Source organism: Andrographis paniculata, unplaced genomic scaffold (assembly GCF_009805555.1).
Source record: "Andrographis paniculata isolate CXL003 unplaced genomic scaffold, ASM980555v1 Contig36END, whole genome shotgun sequence".
In the NCBI taxonomy this organism is placed as follows: Eukaryota; Viridiplantae; Streptophyta; class Magnoliopsida; order Lamiales; family Acanthaceae; genus Andrographis; species Andrographis paniculata.
Window position 1 is genome coordinate 378,755 of NW_026137569.1, and position 22,121 is coordinate 400,875.

At 36.5% G+C, this 22,121-nt stretch overlaps 2 protein-coding genes across 16 annotated transcripts; one reads left to right on the forward strand and one right to left on the reverse strand.

The window, feature by feature from the left end:
- Positions 1-206: 206 nt before the first annotated feature.
- LOC127249964 (ABC transporter C family member 12-like) lies at positions 207-20,775 on the reverse strand. Of its 13 annotated transcripts, XM_051273075.1 has the most exons (34): positions 20,288-20,769; positions 20,138-20,207; positions 19,957-20,026; positions 19,753-19,840; positions 19,440-19,582; positions 19,169-19,330; positions 17,512-17,761; positions 16,614-16,975; positions 16,177-16,355; positions 15,476-15,515; positions 14,924-15,074; positions 14,352-14,466; positions 14,189-14,269; positions 14,031-14,055; positions 13,587-13,643; positions 13,117-13,182; positions 12,855-12,929; positions 12,157-12,264; positions 11,833-11,967; positions 11,616-11,722; positions 11,433-11,526; positions 11,019-11,186; positions 10,792-10,932; positions 10,427-10,627; positions 10,205-10,303; positions 9,954-10,106; positions 9,440-9,822; positions 9,023-9,203; positions 8,401-8,724; positions 6,993-7,749; positions 6,684-6,805; positions 6,213-6,458; positions 5,704-6,121; positions 207-313 (listed from the first exon to the last, which is right to left on the reverse strand). In XM_051273075.1, the coding sequence occupies exons 7-34, from the start codon at positions 17,594-17,596 to the stop codon at positions 222-224; spliced, it is 4,965 nt and encodes a 1,654-aa protein (XP_051129032.1). In that variant the 5' UTR covers positions 17,597-17,761; positions 19,169-19,330; positions 19,440-19,582; positions 19,753-19,840; positions 19,957-20,026; positions 20,138-20,207; positions 20,288-20,769; the 3' UTR covers positions 207-221. The 13 variants fall into 13 exon arrangements, with proteins under 13 accessions (XP_051129032.1, XP_051129035.1, XP_051129034.1 ...); XM_051273078.1 differs by having other exon boundaries at positions 19,169-19,352; positions 19,440-19,527; positions 20,138-20,769; XM_051273077.1 differs by having other exon boundaries at positions 19,440-19,529; positions 20,138-20,769.
- On the forward strand, positions 484-4,016 carry LOC127249966 (uncharacterized). Of its 3 annotated transcripts, XR_007838503.1 has the most exons (6): positions 484-635; positions 853-1,188; positions 1,805-1,910; positions 2,473-2,548; positions 3,054-3,137; positions 3,454-4,016. XR_007838503.1 is itself a non-coding variant. In XM_051273087.1 (5 exons), the coding sequence occupies exons 2-5, from the start codon at positions 1,026-1,028 to the stop codon at positions 3,087-3,089; spliced, it is 381 nt and encodes a 126-aa protein (XP_051129044.1). In that variant the 5' UTR covers positions 484-635; positions 853-1,025; the 3' UTR covers positions 3,090-3,290. The 3 variants fall into 3 exon arrangements, 2 of the variants coding, with proteins under 2 accessions (XP_051129044.1, XP_051129045.1); XM_051273087.1 differs by lacking the exon at positions 3,454-4,016 and having other exon boundaries at positions 3,054-3,290; XM_051273088.1 differs by lacking the exon at positions 3,454-4,016 and having other exon boundaries at positions 2,473-2,535; positions 3,054-3,290.
- Positions 20,776-22,121: the final 1,346 nt, after the last annotated feature.

Genomic DNA, 22,121 nt, shown 5'->3' on the forward strand with positions numbered 1-22,121 from the left:
TGCAAGTCAAGCCAAATGATCTCACAATATGGGGCATTATCACCATCCTAGTATTTCTTTTTTCTTCTTGCAGATTCTTCTCAAGAGCTGTGAGGATATCTTGCTCCTACTTTTGTACATTACAGGTCCAGTTAATACATTCAATATTTTTGAATGTATTGAAATGTACTCCCTAGGACAAGCAGTATATTCTTACCAAGACCACACCTTATACTGCCAGTTTACAATTTATTATCATCCCATTCCCAATCTTCAGAGGTGTCTGCCAAAAGGCGAAGTCCATTTCTCCCCAATCTGCTCATCTCCGCGAGCCCTGAATTCGAAGATAATTAATTACTTAAGTGTTTCACTGCAATATATTACAAGCAGAAACACGTTTTTGAGGTTTGGACAAAGTCGGATTTGCACCGACAAAGTGTGTTGGGCTCATTTGGTTGGGGCTTACAGAATAATATTAGGCCCAATATAAAGTCCATATAACTATTTGTTTTGTCAGTTTGGCCGTGGTTAGGGCATCCGATGCTCATTCCTGCGCACAACTTCCGTCGTATTGCGGTCGCATTCTCTGCCGGCGAATTAAGGTTCTTTAGTTTACAGTCATGTGGTCGGGACTCTACACCGAGATTGGCACAAAGGTTCGTGTGTTTCGTTCTTTTTCTTTGTTCGAGTTGTTTTGAATCAGATCATTTGACATCGTTGTTTTTGCTTCCATATTTGGGTGTTTATAAACTTGACTACGTGCTGAAATCGATCTTTTGTATAACGATTGCCAGACGACGAGTTCACACTCACCACTTGCTTGGCACTGGAGTTGTATATAATTTTGTCGTATTTCGTACGTATTTGATGCAGTTTACGCTTGGATTGGAGATTTGGCAATGGCATGCTCTTGGAGTTGACGAAGGAGAGGTTAAAGTTGTGCCAGGAACGCACCGTCGACCTTGTTTCAAAAATCGGTGTAGCAATCCCATCCGCGGTCCAACCAAGTTCCTGATTAATTTTCTTAACCCTACCCTCCGAACCTGATGCATTCATGCCTCTCTTTTTCCGACGACCTCGCGCTCGACTCACCTTCTTCGTCTTTGTCTCCGACGGCCATCGTCACTCTCTTTGATTATCCGCCGCTTCACCCTATTCTAATTCCTCACCTTCGTCGTCCTTTTTTGCTTTGTCTTCGTCGGACGTTTTGTAAGTTCCTTGCACTAATTCTGATTTGTTTTCTGTTATCAATATCAACGCCTATCAGGGTATGGCCTATTGTTAATGTGATTTATCAATTTAAATTCATGGGCAATTGATTAGTGCGTGTTGTTAAGTCAATTTTTATTCATTTGGTCTAGGGTTTTTTGTTTGCTGTAATACTATTTCAATTTAGATTCATCGTCCCTTTATTCAACATCTTTGTTGATGTTCAATTGCACATTCAATCAATATATCACAAAGGTTAAACTGTGAAGATCTCTGCATGGCCCCCTTGTTGAGGCATGGATGCTAGACCTTTGCAGAAATCTCACTGGGCAGGGACATGAAAAAATTTCTTCCAGATACTATATAATCTTAGCTAGGTTCCGTCATTTACTTTACCATGCTTCTTAATTATCCCAAACTGCTGGTATGTTAGAGATGTGGGTTTGTGGCAACCATCGCATGCATCCATCAGTTATACCACATGTTCCGTACATTTCGACAAATATATGTTAATCCCTATTGTGTAGATCCAATGTATGTGGAAATCATGTTTAATGACTTGTGTGGTAACTTGTGTTGAATGTTGATGCTGATAATGTCATTGCCGTTCATGAAGCACAAAGGAGGTGTGGATTCTTATGCTCGAACTCCAGTAACAACACACATTTTTCGACGAACAGGCGTTGCAAAGGCTGCACAGAGTTCCTTTCCTTAAGAACAAGGTGCACAAATGACACTGATGTTTTTACTTTTATTATTATTGGGGATTATGATATGAGTTCTTGCATTCTCTGGTTCACTCTAATGGTATTTCTTTTGATTATGTTTTGCATTTGATTTTTTGTGGTGAAATAGTTTATCATGTACATTCATACAGCGCCTGCCAACGAAGGTTTTAACCTTAAAATAATGATAAAACTACTCCAATCTTGCATTCCGTTTCTAAGTTTGGTAAAATTGAAAATTGTTATTTCTTAGAGTCAAGGTTAACATAAATAAAGAAATGCCTGGACCTTAGTTCTTGTGTTTTTCATTTGATAGATTATATCAATTTATTTGAGTTCAATGTGAATTTTATTGCATAATTTATTTTCATGTTAGCCGTACATGCCTCAAATCCTGATAGAAAGGGGATTGTGTACATATTCTTTTGTGAACAATTAGATAATATGCTTTCAACTTTTACACCATATATTTTATGTATTTCTGCTAAAACATGGATACCAAATGTGTGTTACCTTTTATTAATTATTAAGATTATGTAATTATATATTATTAATGCAGGAAAATATATTGTCAGCATTCTGCAAGGCAAAGATTTCTTAGTGGTTACGCCAATGGACTGAGGCAAGTGCTTGTGGTAATTGCTGACTTCTATGTCGTTTCTGCCTTTCTGTAATTATAGGTCTCCTCCACTAAATCCAAAGCTAAAAGTGATTTTTCTCTTTTTTTTTTTTTGGTCGGGAAGCATTGAATTGATTAAGCTATCAGGTGCTTCCTTTGATTGTAAAAATAACTGTGGTCATCTGCCATTGGCAATACACTTATATTGCCAATGCAAGATCCTATATGTTGTAGCTTATTGTCTGTTTTTTGTTGGTTTTTCAAGTCTGTATTGTAGACAAGATTACTGGATTCAGGAGTTTGCCTACTGGCTGTTGGTGTAGTACATTGCGTAGTTGAATGGGATCATAATTGGGGGAATTCATTATAATTGATTTGCTTGGTTTTAGTTTCATTTGTTTAAACTGTTTTTGGAGATTTATAATTCAAATGCACAGAGACTTGAGCATATGCTTCATGGCAGAAGTCTGACAAGTCTTTGTGCTTTCATTGCCTGTATCTAAGTTTTCCCTTTTTTGCAGGATGTAAAGCAAACTATTGGACAGAGTGCGAGATAGATGTTCATTTGGATGCTCTTCTTGTCTTATATTAAACTGCAATAGAAAGTAAGCTTCTATTGGCGGCCATTATTTATCTGTTTTTCCTTTTATTATTATGCGCACTTTCGGGTTTTGAAATTTTTTCGTGCCCGGCTGTTTTTCCATGTGATACTTTAGCATGCTATCTACTTAATATCTATCATTGTTTGCTGCGGGGAAATGGACGTGGGTGGTTCGATCAGTTTGAACTTTTATCCATTTTTAGCCGTTTTGAGCAAGTGACAAAAATAAGTATTCCCAGTGTTAGCATGCAATTGTAAAGCTGTTTAATGTGATCATTCGTAACCTGCCCAATCCATTGATTGTCTGCTTGAACATCTAGGACAGTGTAGTCCACCAAGGCCCATTAAAAGCCTAAGATGTTAACCGAACTGCTCCATGCAACTAAATGGGCCACGACAGCTACGTTTAGCCAAAGAAGGGCCACTTGCTACAAAGGCCCGTCTAATAGGCCCAATCCTTGTCACCTAAAGGACCACACGAGCACATGATGTTTGTCAACTTTGGGCAGACAGCAGCTAACCGGATGCATCTTGATAACTGCATATGGGTTTGTATACCAATGGGCAGGCAGCACGTGATTATGTCGATGGGTGATAAATATTGGGCATGTCGGATAGGTTTTGATGTTGGTTTGGGCTTTTTCGGCTGGTCAGATGTGCCTGTGATAAAAATTTATTTAGCTAATGGGCTAATATGAAATATAGTATTGGGCCGGTGGGTCATAACTTTTGCAAGTTTAATTTTTCGAAGATCCATCCGGCCGAATAGTTTTTCTATTCAAACCAAAAGGCCCAAACGGGATCTTTAAAGGCAATCTTTGCTTGACAGCCGCACGTGTAGTGGTCAAGGCCCAACAGAACCCAATGTCACCCAACAACCGACAAGAACACGTGCTGCCTACCTGAGCTTGACAGCCGCACGTGTAGTGGTCGAGGTCCAACAGGCCCAACGTCATTTTTAATAAAACCCATGCAGCCCAATTCAATGTAGTTAAAGGCCCATTTGAAAAGCCCAGTGACTGTCACCCAACCACCGACAAGAACACGTGCTGTCTACCTGAGTTTGACAGCCGCACGTGTAGTGGTCAAGGTCCTACAGGCCCAATATCATTTTTTAACAAACCCAAACAGCCCATTTCAGTTTTCTGAAAGCTCATACAGCCCAATTTAATGTAATTAATGGCCCATCTGACAAGCCCGTTGACTGTCACCCAACGACCGACAAGAACACGTGCTGTCTACATGAGTTTTGACAGCCGCGCGTGTAGTGGTCAAGGTCCAAGAGGCCCAATATCATTTTTTAACAAACCCAAACAGCCCATTTCAGTTTTGTGAAAGCCCATACAGCCCAATTTAATGTAATTAAAGGCCCATCTGACAAGCCCGTTGACTGTTACCCAACAACCGACAAGAACACGTGCTGTCTACATGAGTTTTGACAGCTGCGCGTGTAGTGGTCAAGGTCCAACAGGCCCAATATCATTGTTTAACAAACCCAAGCATCCCATTTTCAGTTTTTGAAGGCCCATACAGCCCAATTCAATGTAATTAAAGGCCCATCTGACAAGCCCAGTGAATGTCACCCAAGAAGCGACAAGAACACGTGCTGTGTACCTGAGTTTGACAGCCGCATGCACTTGTCGAGGTCCAACAGGCCCAATATCATTTTTTAACAAACCCAAACAGCCCATTTCAGTTTTTTGAAGGCCCATACAGCCCAATTAAATGTAACTTAAGGCCCATCTTACAAGTCCAGTGACTGTCACCCAACAACCGACAAATAATAACACGTGCTGCCTACTGAGCCAGATAGACTCACATGTACTGTTCAAGGCCCATCCAGCCCAACGTCATTTTTATCCTAGTTCATGTCGTCCAATAGTGTCATAACAAGCCCATCCAACAGATTCTATGGCTGTCTCCCCACTGCCAACACGATTACGTGCCAGCCCAATTTCATTTCTATCCAAGCTCATATGGTCCAGTTCAGTATAACGACAGGCCCGTCCAACAGCCCAATGGCTGTCTCCCAAAGGCGACGACCACGCGCTGCCTGCCTGAGCCAGACAAGCTCACGTGCGGTGGGCCCGAAATAATTTCTGGTAAGCTCATATGCTATCTACATTCTACGCTAACGGTCCTCTTTCTCTTTTGTTTCCTTCTTTATTTATTTAAGGAAAATAGGGTGAGGATTCGAATTTTTTCAATTTTTTTGAAAAAAATCAATTTGAACCAAATTGAAATTCGAAAATTTAAAATCCTAACAATTAATACATTCAACAATTTAGAATGTAGTGAAATCTGCTCCCTAGCACAAGCAGTATATTCTTACCAATACCACACCTTGTACTGAGTTTACAATTTACTATCATCCCAATCTTCAGAGGCGTCTTCCAAAAAACGAAGTTCATTTCTCCCCAATCTGCTCATCTCCGCGAGCCCTGAATTCGAAGCACCATTCATGAGCACGATCAAAAGTCAAGACAATACCCAGAGTAGTAAAAGTATATGATGTTTTAAGAAACCAAGAAAGCAGATTCAATTCAAATGACTAACACTAAGGAACATACCTTCAATAACTCTGTAAAAAGTAGACCACCAACTGTATCTTGTAACCTCAGATTGGTCAAGCGTATCAGTGATGACCTCGTCGTATTTCCCCATCAAAACCTCCTGTAGTATTATTAACGCATCCTTTGTTTTGCTGATCACATTGCTGCAATCTTCAGAATTCAATACCTGAAGGTCTGTTACTGAAGAGGCAAGACTCAAAGCAAGAGCATTCTTTGCAGCAGCATTTGAGTGAGCGGACAAAAGCCATCGGTTTTCTCCATCAATTTGCGCAGCTTCTTTCAAGTGATTCTCCTTGTTTCTGAAAACTAACTTGTGTAAATACTCTGCGTTTGCAGGGCCAGTACTATGAACCATCTTGGAGAAAGCACTTGCTTCATTTTTGAGAAGTTTTTCCGGAGTATCAAACTCGATCACCTGGAAAATGTAAAACAAAAACATGAGAAGGTGTAGAAGCACAAGAGTAGCAGCTTTCAAAAATATATGTAGACTGCTGTTTCTCTTGTACCTGACCGGAGTCAAGAACAAGAATTTGGTCACTGTCGATGATGGTATTCAACCGATGAGCAATGGTGAGCATGGTGCAAGATTTAAATTCTTCTCTAATGGTTTTCTGTATTAGAGCATCAGTCTGGACATCAACAGAGGCTGTTGCTTCATCAAGCACAAGGATCTTTGATCTTCTAAGTAATGCCCGGGCAAGACTTAGTAATTGCCTTTGACCAACACTAAAGTTCTCACCCCCTTCAGACACCTAGAACATTCCATGAGTAATATTCTTTCATCAAGACATGCATTAAACTGGTAGCTTTTGATATCAACATTTTAAGGTATCTAGAAAAGCATCAAGTCTGAGGTCCTATGCAAAGTAAAGGTGTACAGACACTTCGGCTCTCGGATTATCTTGTGCTTTCTTATTATGAATGTCGATAGGAAACACCACTAATAAACATACACAGCGACTAGCATATTTTGTTACCTCAGCATCAAGACCAACAGAACTCCTTCTGATGACATCCTTTAAGTGTGCCCTCTCCAAAGCCTCCCAGAGGTCCGGGTCAGTGTGTTCGCAAAAAGGATCAAGATTGAAACGAACACTGCCTATTGAAACCAAATGTCAGAATCATAATGCCATAGAAGAAGGTGTTTACACTGCTGATGTATATAATGGCAAAGAAACATATCAGTTCTTGAAATATTACTTCTATGGACAAAACCAGCATAGAATTGACCAAAACAAAGCTGGAGTAATAAAGTCTTGGAAAAAACAGTAGAAGAAGATAAGTACCTGAGAAAAGAACAGGACACTGTGGAATAATGCTGAGAACTCTCCGTAGATCAGTTAATCCAAACTTTGCTATGTCGAACTCATCTATAAGGATTCTTCCTTTTTCAAGTTCCACCATCCGGAACAATGCATTAATCATGCTTGATTTACCAGCACCAGTTCTTCCAACAATGCCAACCTTCTGGTATGGATAGATGGTGAATGAGAGTCCCCTCAGAACAGGAGGAAGTCTAGGCCTGTATCGCAGGTGAACATCTTCAAATTTGATATGTCCTTCAGCAGGCCATCCAGATGGAGGACGGTTTCCTTCAATCACATCCGGAGCCTCAGATGGTAAATCAATATATGTTCCTACACGTTCAACTGCATTCAAACTATTCTCTGCTCTACTTGCTTGCCTCAGGACATTACTTAGCAAGTTTGTAATGTTTAAAGAGTAGCTAAGGAGCAGACCCATAGTAGATGCAAATGCAACCTGATTTTCAACTCTATTATTCTGCATTACTGAGAAAGTTGCTGTTAACCAAATCATGATACCGCCCAGAGTTTCCAATCTTATGGTAAGCCAGCGATTAGAACTTATGTTAACCAGAGTAAATCTGATGTTATTGTCCATTGATTTTCCATTAATAGTAGTCATCCTATCATACGCTTTATATGCTCGAATTGTAGATAGTCCATTCAATGCTTCTCCAAATTGTGCATAGACAGGGGATCTTGTGATTGAATCCAAGCGCTTGACTTCCCTAGATGTGCTCTGCAGTTGGATACAAAGATAAGAACAAACCGCATTAAAACCTTTTGAGAACATTCTCAAAATTACCTCCAATATATATCAAATTCCCTGTTCAGATAAACATGTGCAAAAAGCAACAAGCTGCTACCACACTCAAGCTCACACATTTGAGTGAGAGTTAAGGGAAATAAATCTTGTACAGATGATATTATATCAAGAGGGCAATTGAAGGCTACCTCTTAGACCAATTTACTGAGACATATAAAAATGTCATTGTATTTATCTAGAATTATGTTGATTTTGTTCTTCAAAATAGATGTTCATGATCTGCCAAAATCAAAGTAATGCATGAAGCAAATTTATATTGCACAAGATACATTTTTAATGTCAGTTGATATAAAATCTATCTCTAGCATTAATCATTTCTGTTGAGTTTAAGGAAACATCTTTCTTTCAACATCAGTATAGAACTATTCCTTTCATCAAGAGTTGTATGAAAAGCCAAACCTATGCGGAACATATAAACAAAGAATCACAGACTTTAGTTTTTCTAGGCATTTCCCTACAAAAGAGGAAGTACGAAGAAATATACCACCTACTCAGAATAAATAATCCATCCACACTTGTGCACACACACAAACACACACAGTGAGAGTGAGGAAATTGACCTACCTGATAATAAAGATATGCCGCATAAAATAAGATGAGAAGAGGCATGATGGCCCATAGAGATATTGTGCTCACAATTCCTATGAGAACAAAAGTGGAAAGAAGCTGCCACAGCTGGCTCAGAAACATATTGACAAGACTGGCAACATTACGATCAACGTCACCCAGATCCTTAGAAAATCTGTTGATCACCCGTCCTACAGGATTAGTGTGGAAGAATACCATTGGAGCTCTGAGAATGGAAAACAGCATTGAATCATGAAGCCTTTTAGCAGCACTAAGGCTTGATGTGATCAACCAGAATGAATTTGTCAATGTCACTAGCACCTGCGAACAATAAATATTGCTTAAAACTTTTCCAAGGAGTTTAATAATGCTCAAATACAATCAATAGTGCAGTCACCTTGACCTTTACCTAGAATTCCACATAAATAGAAAGAGTTTAGAAAAAACAAAAATAAACAAATATATATATATATATATTAGACAAGCAATTTCCCCATGCAATATATACAAAAGATCAAGAACACTATTTTGGAGTAATGTATAAGGAAGAACATAGCTCCAATGGATAAAGACAATCAAATACACACTGTAGTTCCCAATATTGCAAATTGGAAAATACCTGCCCAAAGGACAATATGGCATAAACAAGAATATAAAAGCCAGGGCTGTAACCCTCTGAAGTGCTCTGCTTTGTCCACACACTTAACCATGTGCTACTTGACACTCGTAGAGTTTCAGTTAATATATAACATGTAAACAATATCACAACGACCCACAAGCCTCCCACAGCATTTTTGTACCTGAGACAAGTGGCAAATGAAAGATACATCAATGCTACATACATATTATGTAGAATATTAATATCGATAATGAATAATAAATCCATTGGTTTAGAAGCTCTGTTGAATAAAGTCAAATTCTTAAATAGGAAGAGTTTCAAATGTGTTTGGCCAGAAAACACCTTCCAATTGTCATTCCCTATAATAGAAGAGTAACACATCCTGCTTATATTCAAAATGTGAAGTATCAGTTTCACCTCATCAAAACATTCCAGCTGACAATCCCCGTCTCTCGCTCTTCCTGCTTGATCAGAACTGTTCGTCCTTCTTTCATTTTGCTATTTGAAACTCCATCTTTTGATGTTTCATTTATGTCAACAGAAGAAAGGAATGATGGTTCATGTGAACTATTTACACTATCTTCATTTTCTATCATATGCTCTTCCATTTTGCCTGCATTTTCCATTAGCTTCTTGAAAAGACTACCATTCTTTGAGAGCTCCTCAAAGGTGCCCTCCTCTTTCACCTTACCTTCAGCAACCAATATTATTCTGTCAACCTGAGGAAGAAAATGTAACTGATTTGTGACAAGCACTCTTGTTTTTCCTCCCAGAGCTTCTTTGATGCAGTTATTGAAAACCTAGATAGAAGGCAGTTGCTCTAGTCAGAAATTGTCCAAAAACGCTAGGTTGGCAACATTAAGGCCTTAAAACCTACACAAATGAAAGCTCATCATATATGTAAAGCAAATACATTTGACTAGTGAGATACCTGCCAAGCAACATGTGCATCGAGAGCACTTAGTGGGTCATCAAATATATATACATCTGAATCTGAGTAGACTGCCCTAGCCATTGAAACTCTTTGTTTCTGTCCGCCACTAATGTTTACTCCTCTTTCACCAATTTCTGTAAGATCACGGCCCTGATGACACAATAGAATGAGAAGCTGATGTCAGAAATACAGGACAACAGATGAACCAGGTGCCAATAATAGTTGAGATATAATCTTGGACACTTAACAGGAAGCAATCCAAGATCATGGTGCAAAGCAGTAACATCTACTGTCTTCCAATATTTTTCTGGTTCAAACGTAGATCCAAATAATATATTTTCACGCACCTGTACAAGAGAAGGAAAGTGACCATTTAATCTCACAAAATCATGAAAAACAGACCATGACAACAAACTGCTATAGGCACCAAGCAAAACATAAAAGAAGAATAGAATTTCTTGAAAGCTCACTGTAGCATTGAAAATCCAAGAAATCTGAGGAACATAAGCAACAGATCCTCTGATTGTGGCAGTTGCGTTGCCAAGAGGAGGAAGTTCACCAAGCATAGCTGACACCAGTGAAGTTTTTCCTTCTCCAGTGCTCCCAACAATTGCAACTAAGCTGCCAACTGGAATATCCAAATTAATATTGGATAATGTGGGTCTTGCAGCCTGTAAATAATACATAGAATGATCCTAGTCAGACAGTACATCAATGAATTGAAGTATCTTGAGGCAATTATATATGTTCTTTTCAAATGTATTGATTGGGAAATAAAATTGAAGAAGTTACTGGTGCGTGCTGGAAGTCAAGTTAGACGTTATAATATAAGGACCTGAGGATCCCATGAAAAGTATCCATCCTTGATTGAGATGGCAGGTAATGTTGGTTCAAGAGGTGGATTAGGTAATAATATTCTCTCTTCTGCAACTAACAGGTCTTCCAGCCGCTGTAGTGAGACATTAGCATTCACAACCTGAAGATTATAATATAGTTTAGTGTCAAGATGCTAATTCATGAATTTACTAACTGGATGGATAACTATGTCATGTACGAACAAACCTGAGTGATCAAATTAGGGAGCATATTCAGTGGAAATCGCATAACAGCAAATAAGGAAAGTGATGTAAAAGCCCTGGATGGTGTTAAGTCTCCACCAAACAATGTGAACATTCCAAATGAGACCACCGTCACAAGTACTGGTATGCTGTTAAGTACAAAAGTATTACACTGCAAAAGCACACAAACAGAGACACGCACACAATCAAAATGTGCTAAGTTGAAAATAATACAAACTTATATTCAATAAGGAACCACAGCTCCGACTAGCAGAAAAATGTTGTCAATGACCTAATTAAGGGACATCTGATGAATAACATAGCCAATAACACAGCTCTGCACCTTCTTTGTGCATACTCTTTGACAAGAAAAGTCAGAAGAACAGTAAATTTGATGAATCAATGAGTTAAAACATACTGCTGACAATAACTGAGCGTTCCTAAACCATGACAATTCATCATCTCTGATTATTTGAACTTTTGATTTGAAGCTCTGTTCCCATGCATAAAATCTGTTATCCAGTGAGCAGAAATAGAGAAATTACCATCAACCAATGAGTCCGGGTTAAAAGAACATCAAAACAGTCAAATTATATCATACTTTACGGTATCCATCGCAGTCAAAATTTCATTCATTAAGCCAACTCGCTTATCAGTACGCACCAATCCCTCCTTCGACAGTCTTCTCATTCGGCTAATGATAAAAGCCTGTTGTCCACAAGAATTTAGAATTATTCAGTTCACAAAATAATTTATTATCTATAAAAACAAAAGATAAAAAAGGAGAATCGGGGTGAGACAGAAGATTCGTTTATTACCTGGAGTGGAATCATGAGGATGAGCATAAGAGAACCAATGAGTGAAGCTACACCTAGCTGTTGGTAGAGAAGAGCCATGGCCATCGTAATGCGGAAAGGGGACGACCATAAACCATGAAGTTGTTGGCATATTTGCTGAATAATAAGTGAAAAACAATTGAAGGAAGTTCCTTTGTTTGATATCAAACAGTGAACAATATTTAAAGTCTTGGAATAATGAAAGCATTTCAAATTGATTTATTTTATAATGAAACAGAGCAATTTTTCAATACAAAAATGAGTAAAACTAAACTAAACTCATCTCAGTTTAGATTGTGGAAGTACCTGAAGTGCATTAGCATCTGTTGTTATCATATTTGTTATTTTTCCAGATGGGAACTGTTTACGGCCCTCGTGTGTTAGCCGTAAGGATTTTCGAAATATAGCAGCCACCTATGCATAACAATAGGGATTTACCATGGCCAAAATGAAAAGAAGCAAATGTCCGAAACAACACATAAAAATGTTTACATGGCGGACTTAAAAACCTTAAATGCTTGATGTAACATTTAAGTAGTGATTTCGAGAATAAAATGAAGTCGTGAATGGCTCTCTTTTCACTCAGGATACATTATCATCACAGTTTAGTTCAAATGGATCTATGATAAGAACACCTTCATGCTACCTATATACTTTTCAAAAGCTAACAAGACATTGAATTTGTAACTGATATTTGAAAGCACAATTTTTTTCTGTAAAACTAGAAGAGCATCTTTATATGCAATTTGTTATGTTATATGTAATAAAGATTATTTTGTTCTCATGGAATTAAAGTAGCGACTCTAGTAACCCAATTTAGAAAACATAAAAAGAAATGACTTATGTTCTTGTGGACAAAAGTAACATCACAGTTACATCCACACTGTATGCAATGTATCACAACGAATAATAAGATCAGTCTCATACAATAACTAGAAATTATCTACAGTAGCAAAGACAACGGGATAACTAAAACATAATGCCAATGTATGATCATAAATTACCAGAGTGGATCTTAGCCTGAAACCAACACGCATGACATTCTGAAAATACTGAGCTTCACAAAGCACTCCAAGTGACTGGAAAAATGAAATTTTGCAACAATAAATAAAGAAACCACAATGCAAGAGTATCAATTTAATAGCTTGAAGGACATAATTGATGAACGTTGAATCCTAATCTAATTTCAAGAAAAATACCAGTTCTGCAGCAGATTTCTATAAGTGTGAATGTGAGAAAAAGAACAGGAGGGGCAGGAAATTGTACCACACTGAAAAATATTGATAATGCATAAGCATAACCAATCCAAGAGGGATCACCTTTCTCCAGAGACTGCAAGCATATGAACAATTCAATCATAAGAAGAACCAGTTAAATCACACCACTGACACATTTGTTTTAAAGGGTGATTATCACATCAATTTTTTAAAATCACAATTCACTATGTGGAGAACAAAAGATATGGATATTATCTCTATTACAGAAAAGGCTATTGTAGCTATAAAGTAGTACTACCTTCAAAACTTTGTTTGCTGTTAGATAGTGTTAGATAATATAGCATATGGGCTGAACCCATTGGGCATATTGTGTATATATCAATATACCTTGTTTGTATAATGAACATCAACTTTTGATTGTTTTCTCATTTTGATGATAAATGGACAATAAAGTGTTAAGTAATCAAATGAAGACAATGTGAGATAAATACTAGATGACTCCAATTTATGTGTAAGTACCTTTAAAAGATGGTTTAGTAAAACCGGTCCCGCAAGCTGTGAAAGATCATAGCCAATCTGACACCACAAAAGAAGTTCATCAATTGAACAACAATCGAGTATCCCATCAAAAAAATTTAAAATAAAAAATTATGCCCATTACTTTATATATATATATATATATATACACATATATTCGAGCATTATTTCTTGATTTTGTATAGTCCAATAATAAAATGCAGGCAATACACATTTATATATACACATATATTCGAGCATTATTTCTTGATTTTGTATAGTCCAATAATAAAATGCAGGCAATACACATTTATAAACCACATTTTATTTCTTAGAGTTAGTATTATTAATAGTATACTGTAATAGTTAAACTAAAGAAAATTCAAGTGAATTTCTGACTATGTTTCCAAGTATATAGGTATCATAAGAATGAGAAAAGGCCATTACTTTGAAGAGGCCTCCAAACCAGAACCTGTATACAAAACATGCAGAGCAGGCATTAGAATTGATTGAAAAACAGCTAAACATAACACTAGATAGAGATTCTCTAAATCTGTTCAAATTCAGACAACATTAAGGACATGGCAGTGCAAGAAAATTTATACCTGCCTCCCATGCTACGATTCAATGCACGTAAAAGCCATGGCTTTGATCTTCTAGTTTCTTCTTCCCAAGATTTCTGGAAACTAAATGACAAGAATAAAATGAAATTGGAAGAGGCAAAAGATACACACAAGATGGAGAATAGTCAAAAGTGGAGATACAAACTTTCTACTCAGTGTTTGAGATTGATCCCATGAATCTAATTTCCAGACATCCTTTTCTGTTATAGGTTTTCTGTAACCTTGCTCCATAAGGGAAGTTATCCAAGTGAAGTAGATCCCTACAAGGACAAGGAGCACATTAATACAGAAAGCATTAAGTTTATTTGGCTTAAGGGCCATGTTCAGTTCCTTCCTTGTTTGAGTTTTATTGTTAACGAAAGAGATAATCATGCCAGAATAAGAGTGATCACTAAAATGATGACATTAACATCATCCCTAGAGCTAGAACAATTTACCAGGAAAAAGCATTTTGTGGATTAGATGTTATCACCACCTATTGAAAGATTCCTCTGTGTGACAAGATTAATTTCCATATATTCCATGTTTATCGAAGCTATTAACAAGTCAACAAGATACACTCATGGGAAAAAGAGCACAACTAAAAGAACCTGTGATATGCCTATGAAAGTAAAACCCTTCAAGATGTTTTAGTTTATATCTTATTTTTTCAGAAGAAACCACATCATAGTTGATGGAATTGTTACCAACATGAAAGCTACTTATATTGAAACTTACTAGAAAACATGTTGGCATATCTTTCTGGGCAAACATGCTCTCCAAGTGGCTTTTCATTCTTATTGTCGTCAATCAAATCCGAAAGTGGTATGTAGCCTGGGTATAAATCTAAGTTTGGGATGTATAAAAGTAAGAGCACCCCAAGCAAAACCTGCACCAGTAAGGCGAATCAAATATTGAAGTTATGAAGTTCCCAACCCGCAAGCTCAGATTGATAATTCTGAGTGGGAGGACACAACTGAACAAAGGATCATCTTAAGCCACGTTATGCAGTGGAGCATATGATGAAACATTTATTTCAATCAAACCTGAGACACAAGAATTTCATCCTACACAAGACTCTTCAATCAAATTTTTAGCTCTATCCAGCAATGTACAAACATCAATTTGATTACATAATTTTGGAGTTTGTATTTTGAAATCTTCCAAATTTCATCATGTAAGTCATCTTAGGTGCTGTAAAGGAATAATACGCCACAAGTATAAGATACAAAATAAATCAAATAAAAAATTTAAGAAACTTCGACAGTGGTCAAAGAGATAATAACCCACCTTGAAGAAGACTGAAGTGGCACAAAAATACAGGACAGGCCTGCAGTCAGTAATAAATAATTAGTGCATTGGCCATACGGAAATATTTTGCATGCAGAAGTTGTTTCCATCACATTTTAATTGCCATCTTTCTGATTGAAGAAGAAACGAGTTCCTAACTCAATTGTGCATAGCCACAGCCACAGCCACAGCCATAACCATAACAATAATGGTAAATTATTACTATGACCAAAACACCAAAAAAGAAAAGAAAACCACAATAATAACAGAGAGTTCATGATTATGAATGCTCTCAATCTCACACTCACAAGTCAACATCTTGGAAACACCCAAGGGAGTGCTCCATCAGTAGCAACATGACACTTCAATTAAAGGAGTTTGATTTGAATCTCATTAAATCTTTACAAATACTTCTAGCCAAATACAAGTCCAGGAGAAAATGTCCTCAAACTGGGATCATGTTTAATCAGCAAAACCACTGTTTTTTTACATTGAATTTTATTAAATTGGTCACATAAGCACAGAAGAAATGTTATAGAAAATGAACTATATATCAAATGCGTCTAATGAGGTATATCTATACCAGGTACCACTGAATAATCTTGCATATGCCTCAGCATGTTTGAATGCTGGGATAGGCATGCTTCCAATACACATGTTTAACATCACAAGAAGTATAGCTTGTAGCTTGTATTACTGACCTGGCATACATATCCCTGAGTTGAAAGATAAAGTTGAAAATCACTGCATCTCCAACTAAGACATACATTACGCCAAATCTGATATACCATCTGAACTCCTTGGCATACATTTGAGTTTCAAAAAGCAACATAACAACCATGGAACACCATGTGAGAAACTCAATGACCACTTCAACAATCTGTCATAGGGCGCAATGCAGCTGCATCAATAACAGAATACAAAATCCATACAAAACAAAAATATCCAAAGATCAAGATTGATATATGATCTTTGGTACTACTCTAGGCTTGTAGTTATCAATAATGCCCCCTGTACATGAAGAAACTGAAAGATGAATTTAATAAACCACTTACAAACACCAAAAACTTACACTGAGATACTAAAGCCAAAAAATTTAAAGCATGAATCAGCATATTGACGAGAAGAAGAAGCACACCTCGAAAGGAGCAAGACTCATCTCTCCATCCAAATTGAAGATTGATATACCCATAATCAATCTGAACAATGGTTGAGCAGCACAACAACTGGACAACAAGGCCAATGCATAATTGTAGAGATTTGATCTCAAGATGAACCTCTTGAGTTTTGGATTCATTGTGATTAGCCATATTCTATATAACAACAAGGCCAAAAGAACCAAATGTGATACATTGCCAACAACTGAATCAATGGCACAAGGAGCATATGCTCCAAAAGTGCTGTTGGTCTCTCGTGCCCAAATCCCATTTATCACAGGACGGCAATACCAAGCCAACGGATCAAAACCCATCTGCTCGCTCGGAAGCATATAATCTGCAACTATTTCCGGCAAATTAAATCATCTCATTGAACGCAATATCAACCTCTAACTCAGATTCTTATTTGAGCAAAATTCAAAGTTAGAAAACTTTCCAAAGTCCAAACTTGAAAAGCAATCCAAAATTTCTCCCCAAACAAGAATAACTCTTGAAAAGATTCCAACAATCAAACCCACATAAGGAAACAAGGTAGAACCAGCAAGAAATGAAACAGTGTGGTTCTTAAAACTCTCAACATTCCACATTAACAGCAGCAAACTAAAACGTCCAATAATTTATTATAATAGAACCCTTTCAACACAAAAAAATAAAGAAACGGCATCATCATAGAGAGACAGCAAGAACCTTTAGTGAACCCGAATGTCAGTTCTCAAACTTTGCCGGGAGCTACCAAGTTCAAATTCAGTTCTTTGCGTGATAAGTAAAGCACTGAAGCAATGCACGAGCTCAACGCACCGATGGCAGATGGGAACAAATTTATACACGACAAGAGCAACAGCATGAAATGGAAAGGGGGATCAAGTAAGCGACTCTTACTGGAGCGGAGGTCCCAGTTGCAAGCGTCATCGCTTACGAATCCGCATAAACAACAAGAAACAATGTTGGCTCTAAACTTCTCCATAAAGAACAAAAGAAACCGATTTCCTAGGAGTACATGTCGTAGTTTACTGATAGAATCAGTGCGGAACTCCTGCGACGTCAATCATTGCCAGGGACTCGGACTCCATGGAGCCAAACTCCCTCGATAATCCCCAGCACTTCTGAGCCACACACGACAAGACCTAACCTACACCATTAACAAATTCCAATGAGTCCATGAGTCAGCCCAGCGTTGTTTGGTTCTTGGCGGGCGGCGGGTCGGATATTTCAATCCGATGTCCTAAATTTAGATATAACTTATTTTATACTCCTATAAATTTAGATTATACCTTTTTTTTATAATTATTATCTTTAAAAACTATTTAAATAATACTATTCTATTTAAAGAAATTAACCTCAATGAACAAAGTATCAATTTTTTTTATACAAAACTTAATATTAGATCTAAAACAATTTCCTTAATCCTAAATTTTTTGTTACTTTAAATTTGAAATATTATGAAATTTTGGTAACTTTTTTCAAACAACAAAAAATTAAAAAATAATATATCACCATTAGTATAATCTAAAAATACGTACAAGCAAATCCCGCCAAGCATACAAGGCAACGACAGTTTCATAAAGTCAAAATTTCCATTTCCGTTTCCGTTTTATCTCTCTATAAAAAATATATATTATAATAAATAAATAATGGTAGCATATGCAGGTGACGAGGCAAGCCAACACTGCTACCCGCCCCCACCTCAATTATTGGCCCTATAATTAGAAATTGATGGAAATATTTAATGTCAGTCAGGTCATCATGCATACCAAATCCAGGATGCTATAAAATATCACAAGATAGATAACCCCCAAACATATAAAATATCAAATTCTTGAATATATAATAGCCTTTTGGATCTTAATTCTTGAAGTGCAAATGAATGAGGTCTCTTCTTTCACAACAAGAGAATTAACATTAGCTGATTATGAAATGAGAGTAGTTTCCAGCAAGCAACTCATTAGGCAAGCAGTGAATGATTAATGCACAATCATACATAACACAACCATAAGAAAAAGTAGGCATTATCAAAATGTCTTGAGGGATTTAGAACTAAAGAGGCCTATGAAAACCACATTATAAATTACAACCCAAATAAAAAATTGAAGACATGCTAATTCAAGTCTAAACCACCTCTCCACTCTTGAATTCTGACTGATCATAAAGAGGCATCTGATGGGATAAATGTAACAATGTCGACGTATAATAAGTTCAAAAAGCCTCTCGAGTGAGAAAACAGCAAAATCCACAAAACTCGATATTATCCAGATTTCTTAGAAGTCGCGTGTAATGACACATAACTGACAGTATCAAACTAAATGACTTCTAGTCCAAACCAGTTCCAGAATGATAAATAAAAAATGAAAAGTTACTTGATAGTTAAATGAATAACAAAGCAACAAATATATGATAAAATCAGGAGCCATCAGTTTATGCAATTTAGAAATATGCATACACAGTATATGCATATTACTAGAAATATACATAACTGGACTCTCCTTTTCAAAACAATAGCAAATAAGTTTGTCTGATATAAAGGACAAGTGCGGTGAACCTTTTCTTCAATAGCAGATGCCATCTCCATATTTGCATGTGGAGCCTTTTGTTCAACAGCAGCAGGAGACTCCATATCTGCAGCTCTCGTCCACTCCATACTGTAGATTAGGGTTCTTGATAACCAGCAGCTAGAGGCTCCATATCTGTGGGTTGGGCCTCCCTGATGTTTGCAAGTTGATACACTAAGGAATTACATTCCCTTTAGGCATTGAATACAAAACGCATTCAGAGCCATTTCCGGTGCTATAAAAAAAGTGAAAAACACTCACAATCAATGCTGGCAGTATTAAACGTCTCTTCATATTCTTTCTTCAATTGTCACACATGTTCAAACCATTTTATAATTTCAGCCTTGTACTCTTGTCCGGAACATCAACAGCATCAGACCATAACAAAACAATCAGCAAGAACCCTTAAAAAAAATATCAAATTATATGCTTAAAACCAATACAATAAATGAACCATGAAAAAGAATGGCGTTCGATTTATTCTTGCAACAGACAGCCAATCAACAAAATCGAACCGAATGCTTCAAAATCTGATGCAAACGACAAAATTACTGGGAATTTGGGGATAACTTACAGCAGCATGGAGTAATCAAATTAGAGTTCCCGGTCTCCTCTCTTTCAATAGAAGAACCATAAATGAACCCTGAACAAGAATTGCGTTCCTGCAAATGACAGCCAATCAACGAAAGGGAACCGAATGCTTCAAGAAAAGACTGACAAAAATAATTGAAAATTTGATGCAAACGACAAAATAACTGGGAATTTGGCGATAACTTACAGCGGCATGGAGTAATCAAATTAGAGTTCCCGGTCTCCTCTCTTCCAATAATAAGAACCATAAATGAACCCTGAACAAGAATGGCATTAATGCAAACAACCGCCAATCAACGAAATCGAACCGAATGCTTCAAGAAAAGACGCAATCGACAAAAATAATTGAAAATTTGGGGATAACTTACAGTGGCATGGAGTAATCAAATTAGGGCTCCCGGTCTCCCCCCTTTCAACAAGAAGAACCATAAATGAACCCTGCACAAGAATGGCGTTCAATTAGTTCATGCAACAGATCGCCAATCATCAAAATCGTACCGGATGTTTCAAGAACTGACGCAATCGACAAAAATAATTGGAAACTAATAACAATTCGATTGCCCTGTGGAGAACTGGAAATGGACGACGGCTATGGATGGAGAAGACGACGTCGGATTGGGAAGCGATCGATGGATTTCATTTCGGAGAATCAGCGCTCCCATGGAGAGTAGGGTAGGGTTTCGGCGTGCAGGTGAAGACAGACGGCCTTGAGGAGATGTGATCGTCCCATCACGATCCAACCCAGCTTAGACTCCCCTAAGAGAGCCAATTGAGAGGACGACGGCCGGGCACCGAGAAGATGAGATGCCGGCGGCGAAGGAAGGAAGGGAAATTGACTGAACCCTAAATCGTCAGTCGGCGAAGAGAAGAAATTGGGAGAGAAAATTGCTTTTCCTACAAGATACACTAACCAACTAAACTAATTACATCTACTTAGCTCTTGTCTTGAATCTTTATAGTATTTAATTTTGTAAGGCGGTTGTTTCCAACGGTAATGTTATTGGCCCTTGTCTTGAATCTTTTGATTTTAATTTCGGAAGCAAGGCGGTTTTTTTAAAGTAAGGCGGCTGTTTCTAACGGTAATAACACTAAATTTGGAAGGGATCTCCGAAATGATCTGCACCATGTCACATCACATGTGTATGTGTGTATTAGTAAATATTTTTATTTCCTTATATAACTTTTACTAGTTACTTTTTATTCATTAGGTTTAGACTGTTTTAATTAGTTTTAATATGTATTAACATATAGAAGTTTGTTTAATTATATTTAAGTAAAGATTTTTATTGAAATCTATTTTGACGTGTTATTTAATTAAAAAGAATAATACTATACTTTTATTAATTATAAAACTAAAAATTTCGAAAAATAATAAATAATAAATAATTTATTTATATATATGAAAAAATTATACTTCCTCCATCCACCACGTCTATCTATCCGTTTACTTTTGTATGTAGATTTTAGTATATTAGTATTATATTGATATAGGGTACAATTGATATACATAAAGACTATTATACTCCTTTTAACATTTATGGTATTAAGTGATGTTATTTGATGATATTTGTGTAATATTATATAAAGGGTGGGGTAATTTTATATTTTAATAAAAAGTACATTTACTAAGAACGAAATGGATACATTTGCGATAGACTGACTAAAATGAAAAAATAGATAAATTGGCAGTGTACGAAGGAAAGGAAGTATAAAGAATTCCTTATTTATGCTCGTGAACTATAAAATTTATGAAAAATAAATTTTTAAATATTTTAAACACCAAAGTGCCAAAACAAGGGTAAACCCCATATCCAATCCTATATTTATTTATTTATACTTAACATTAAATAATTTTATAAAAAATATATATATAAAAAATTTGAAATTAATTAAATTGAATATACTTTGTTAAGTATTTTTAATATTATTAAATTTATCAAAAATAAAAATAAACCATTAATAGAACATAAACACAGCTATATACTACGAGTTTAATCAGCTTTCCAAATCATCTTATGTGGTTGTGTTCAAACAAACATAACTAAAATCATTCGAACTTGTCGAATACACTAAAACCGATTTATTTTAATTTAAATAGAGCTAAAATTAATCAAAAATTTTGAGTAGAATCAAAATTCATAAATTTGATTTATGGAACCAAATATCATTCATAACCAAATTCAACAAAACATTTCAAAAAGATTTTTTTTAGTGAACTAGATATGTGTCATTACAACAAAGTTTTAAACGTCTTACATATTTTTATTTCTTTTTATCTGGTCGCGGCGAATATTGATATTATATTGACAGTGAATAAAAAGTACTAGATAAGACTTTTTTGTAATAGTGTAA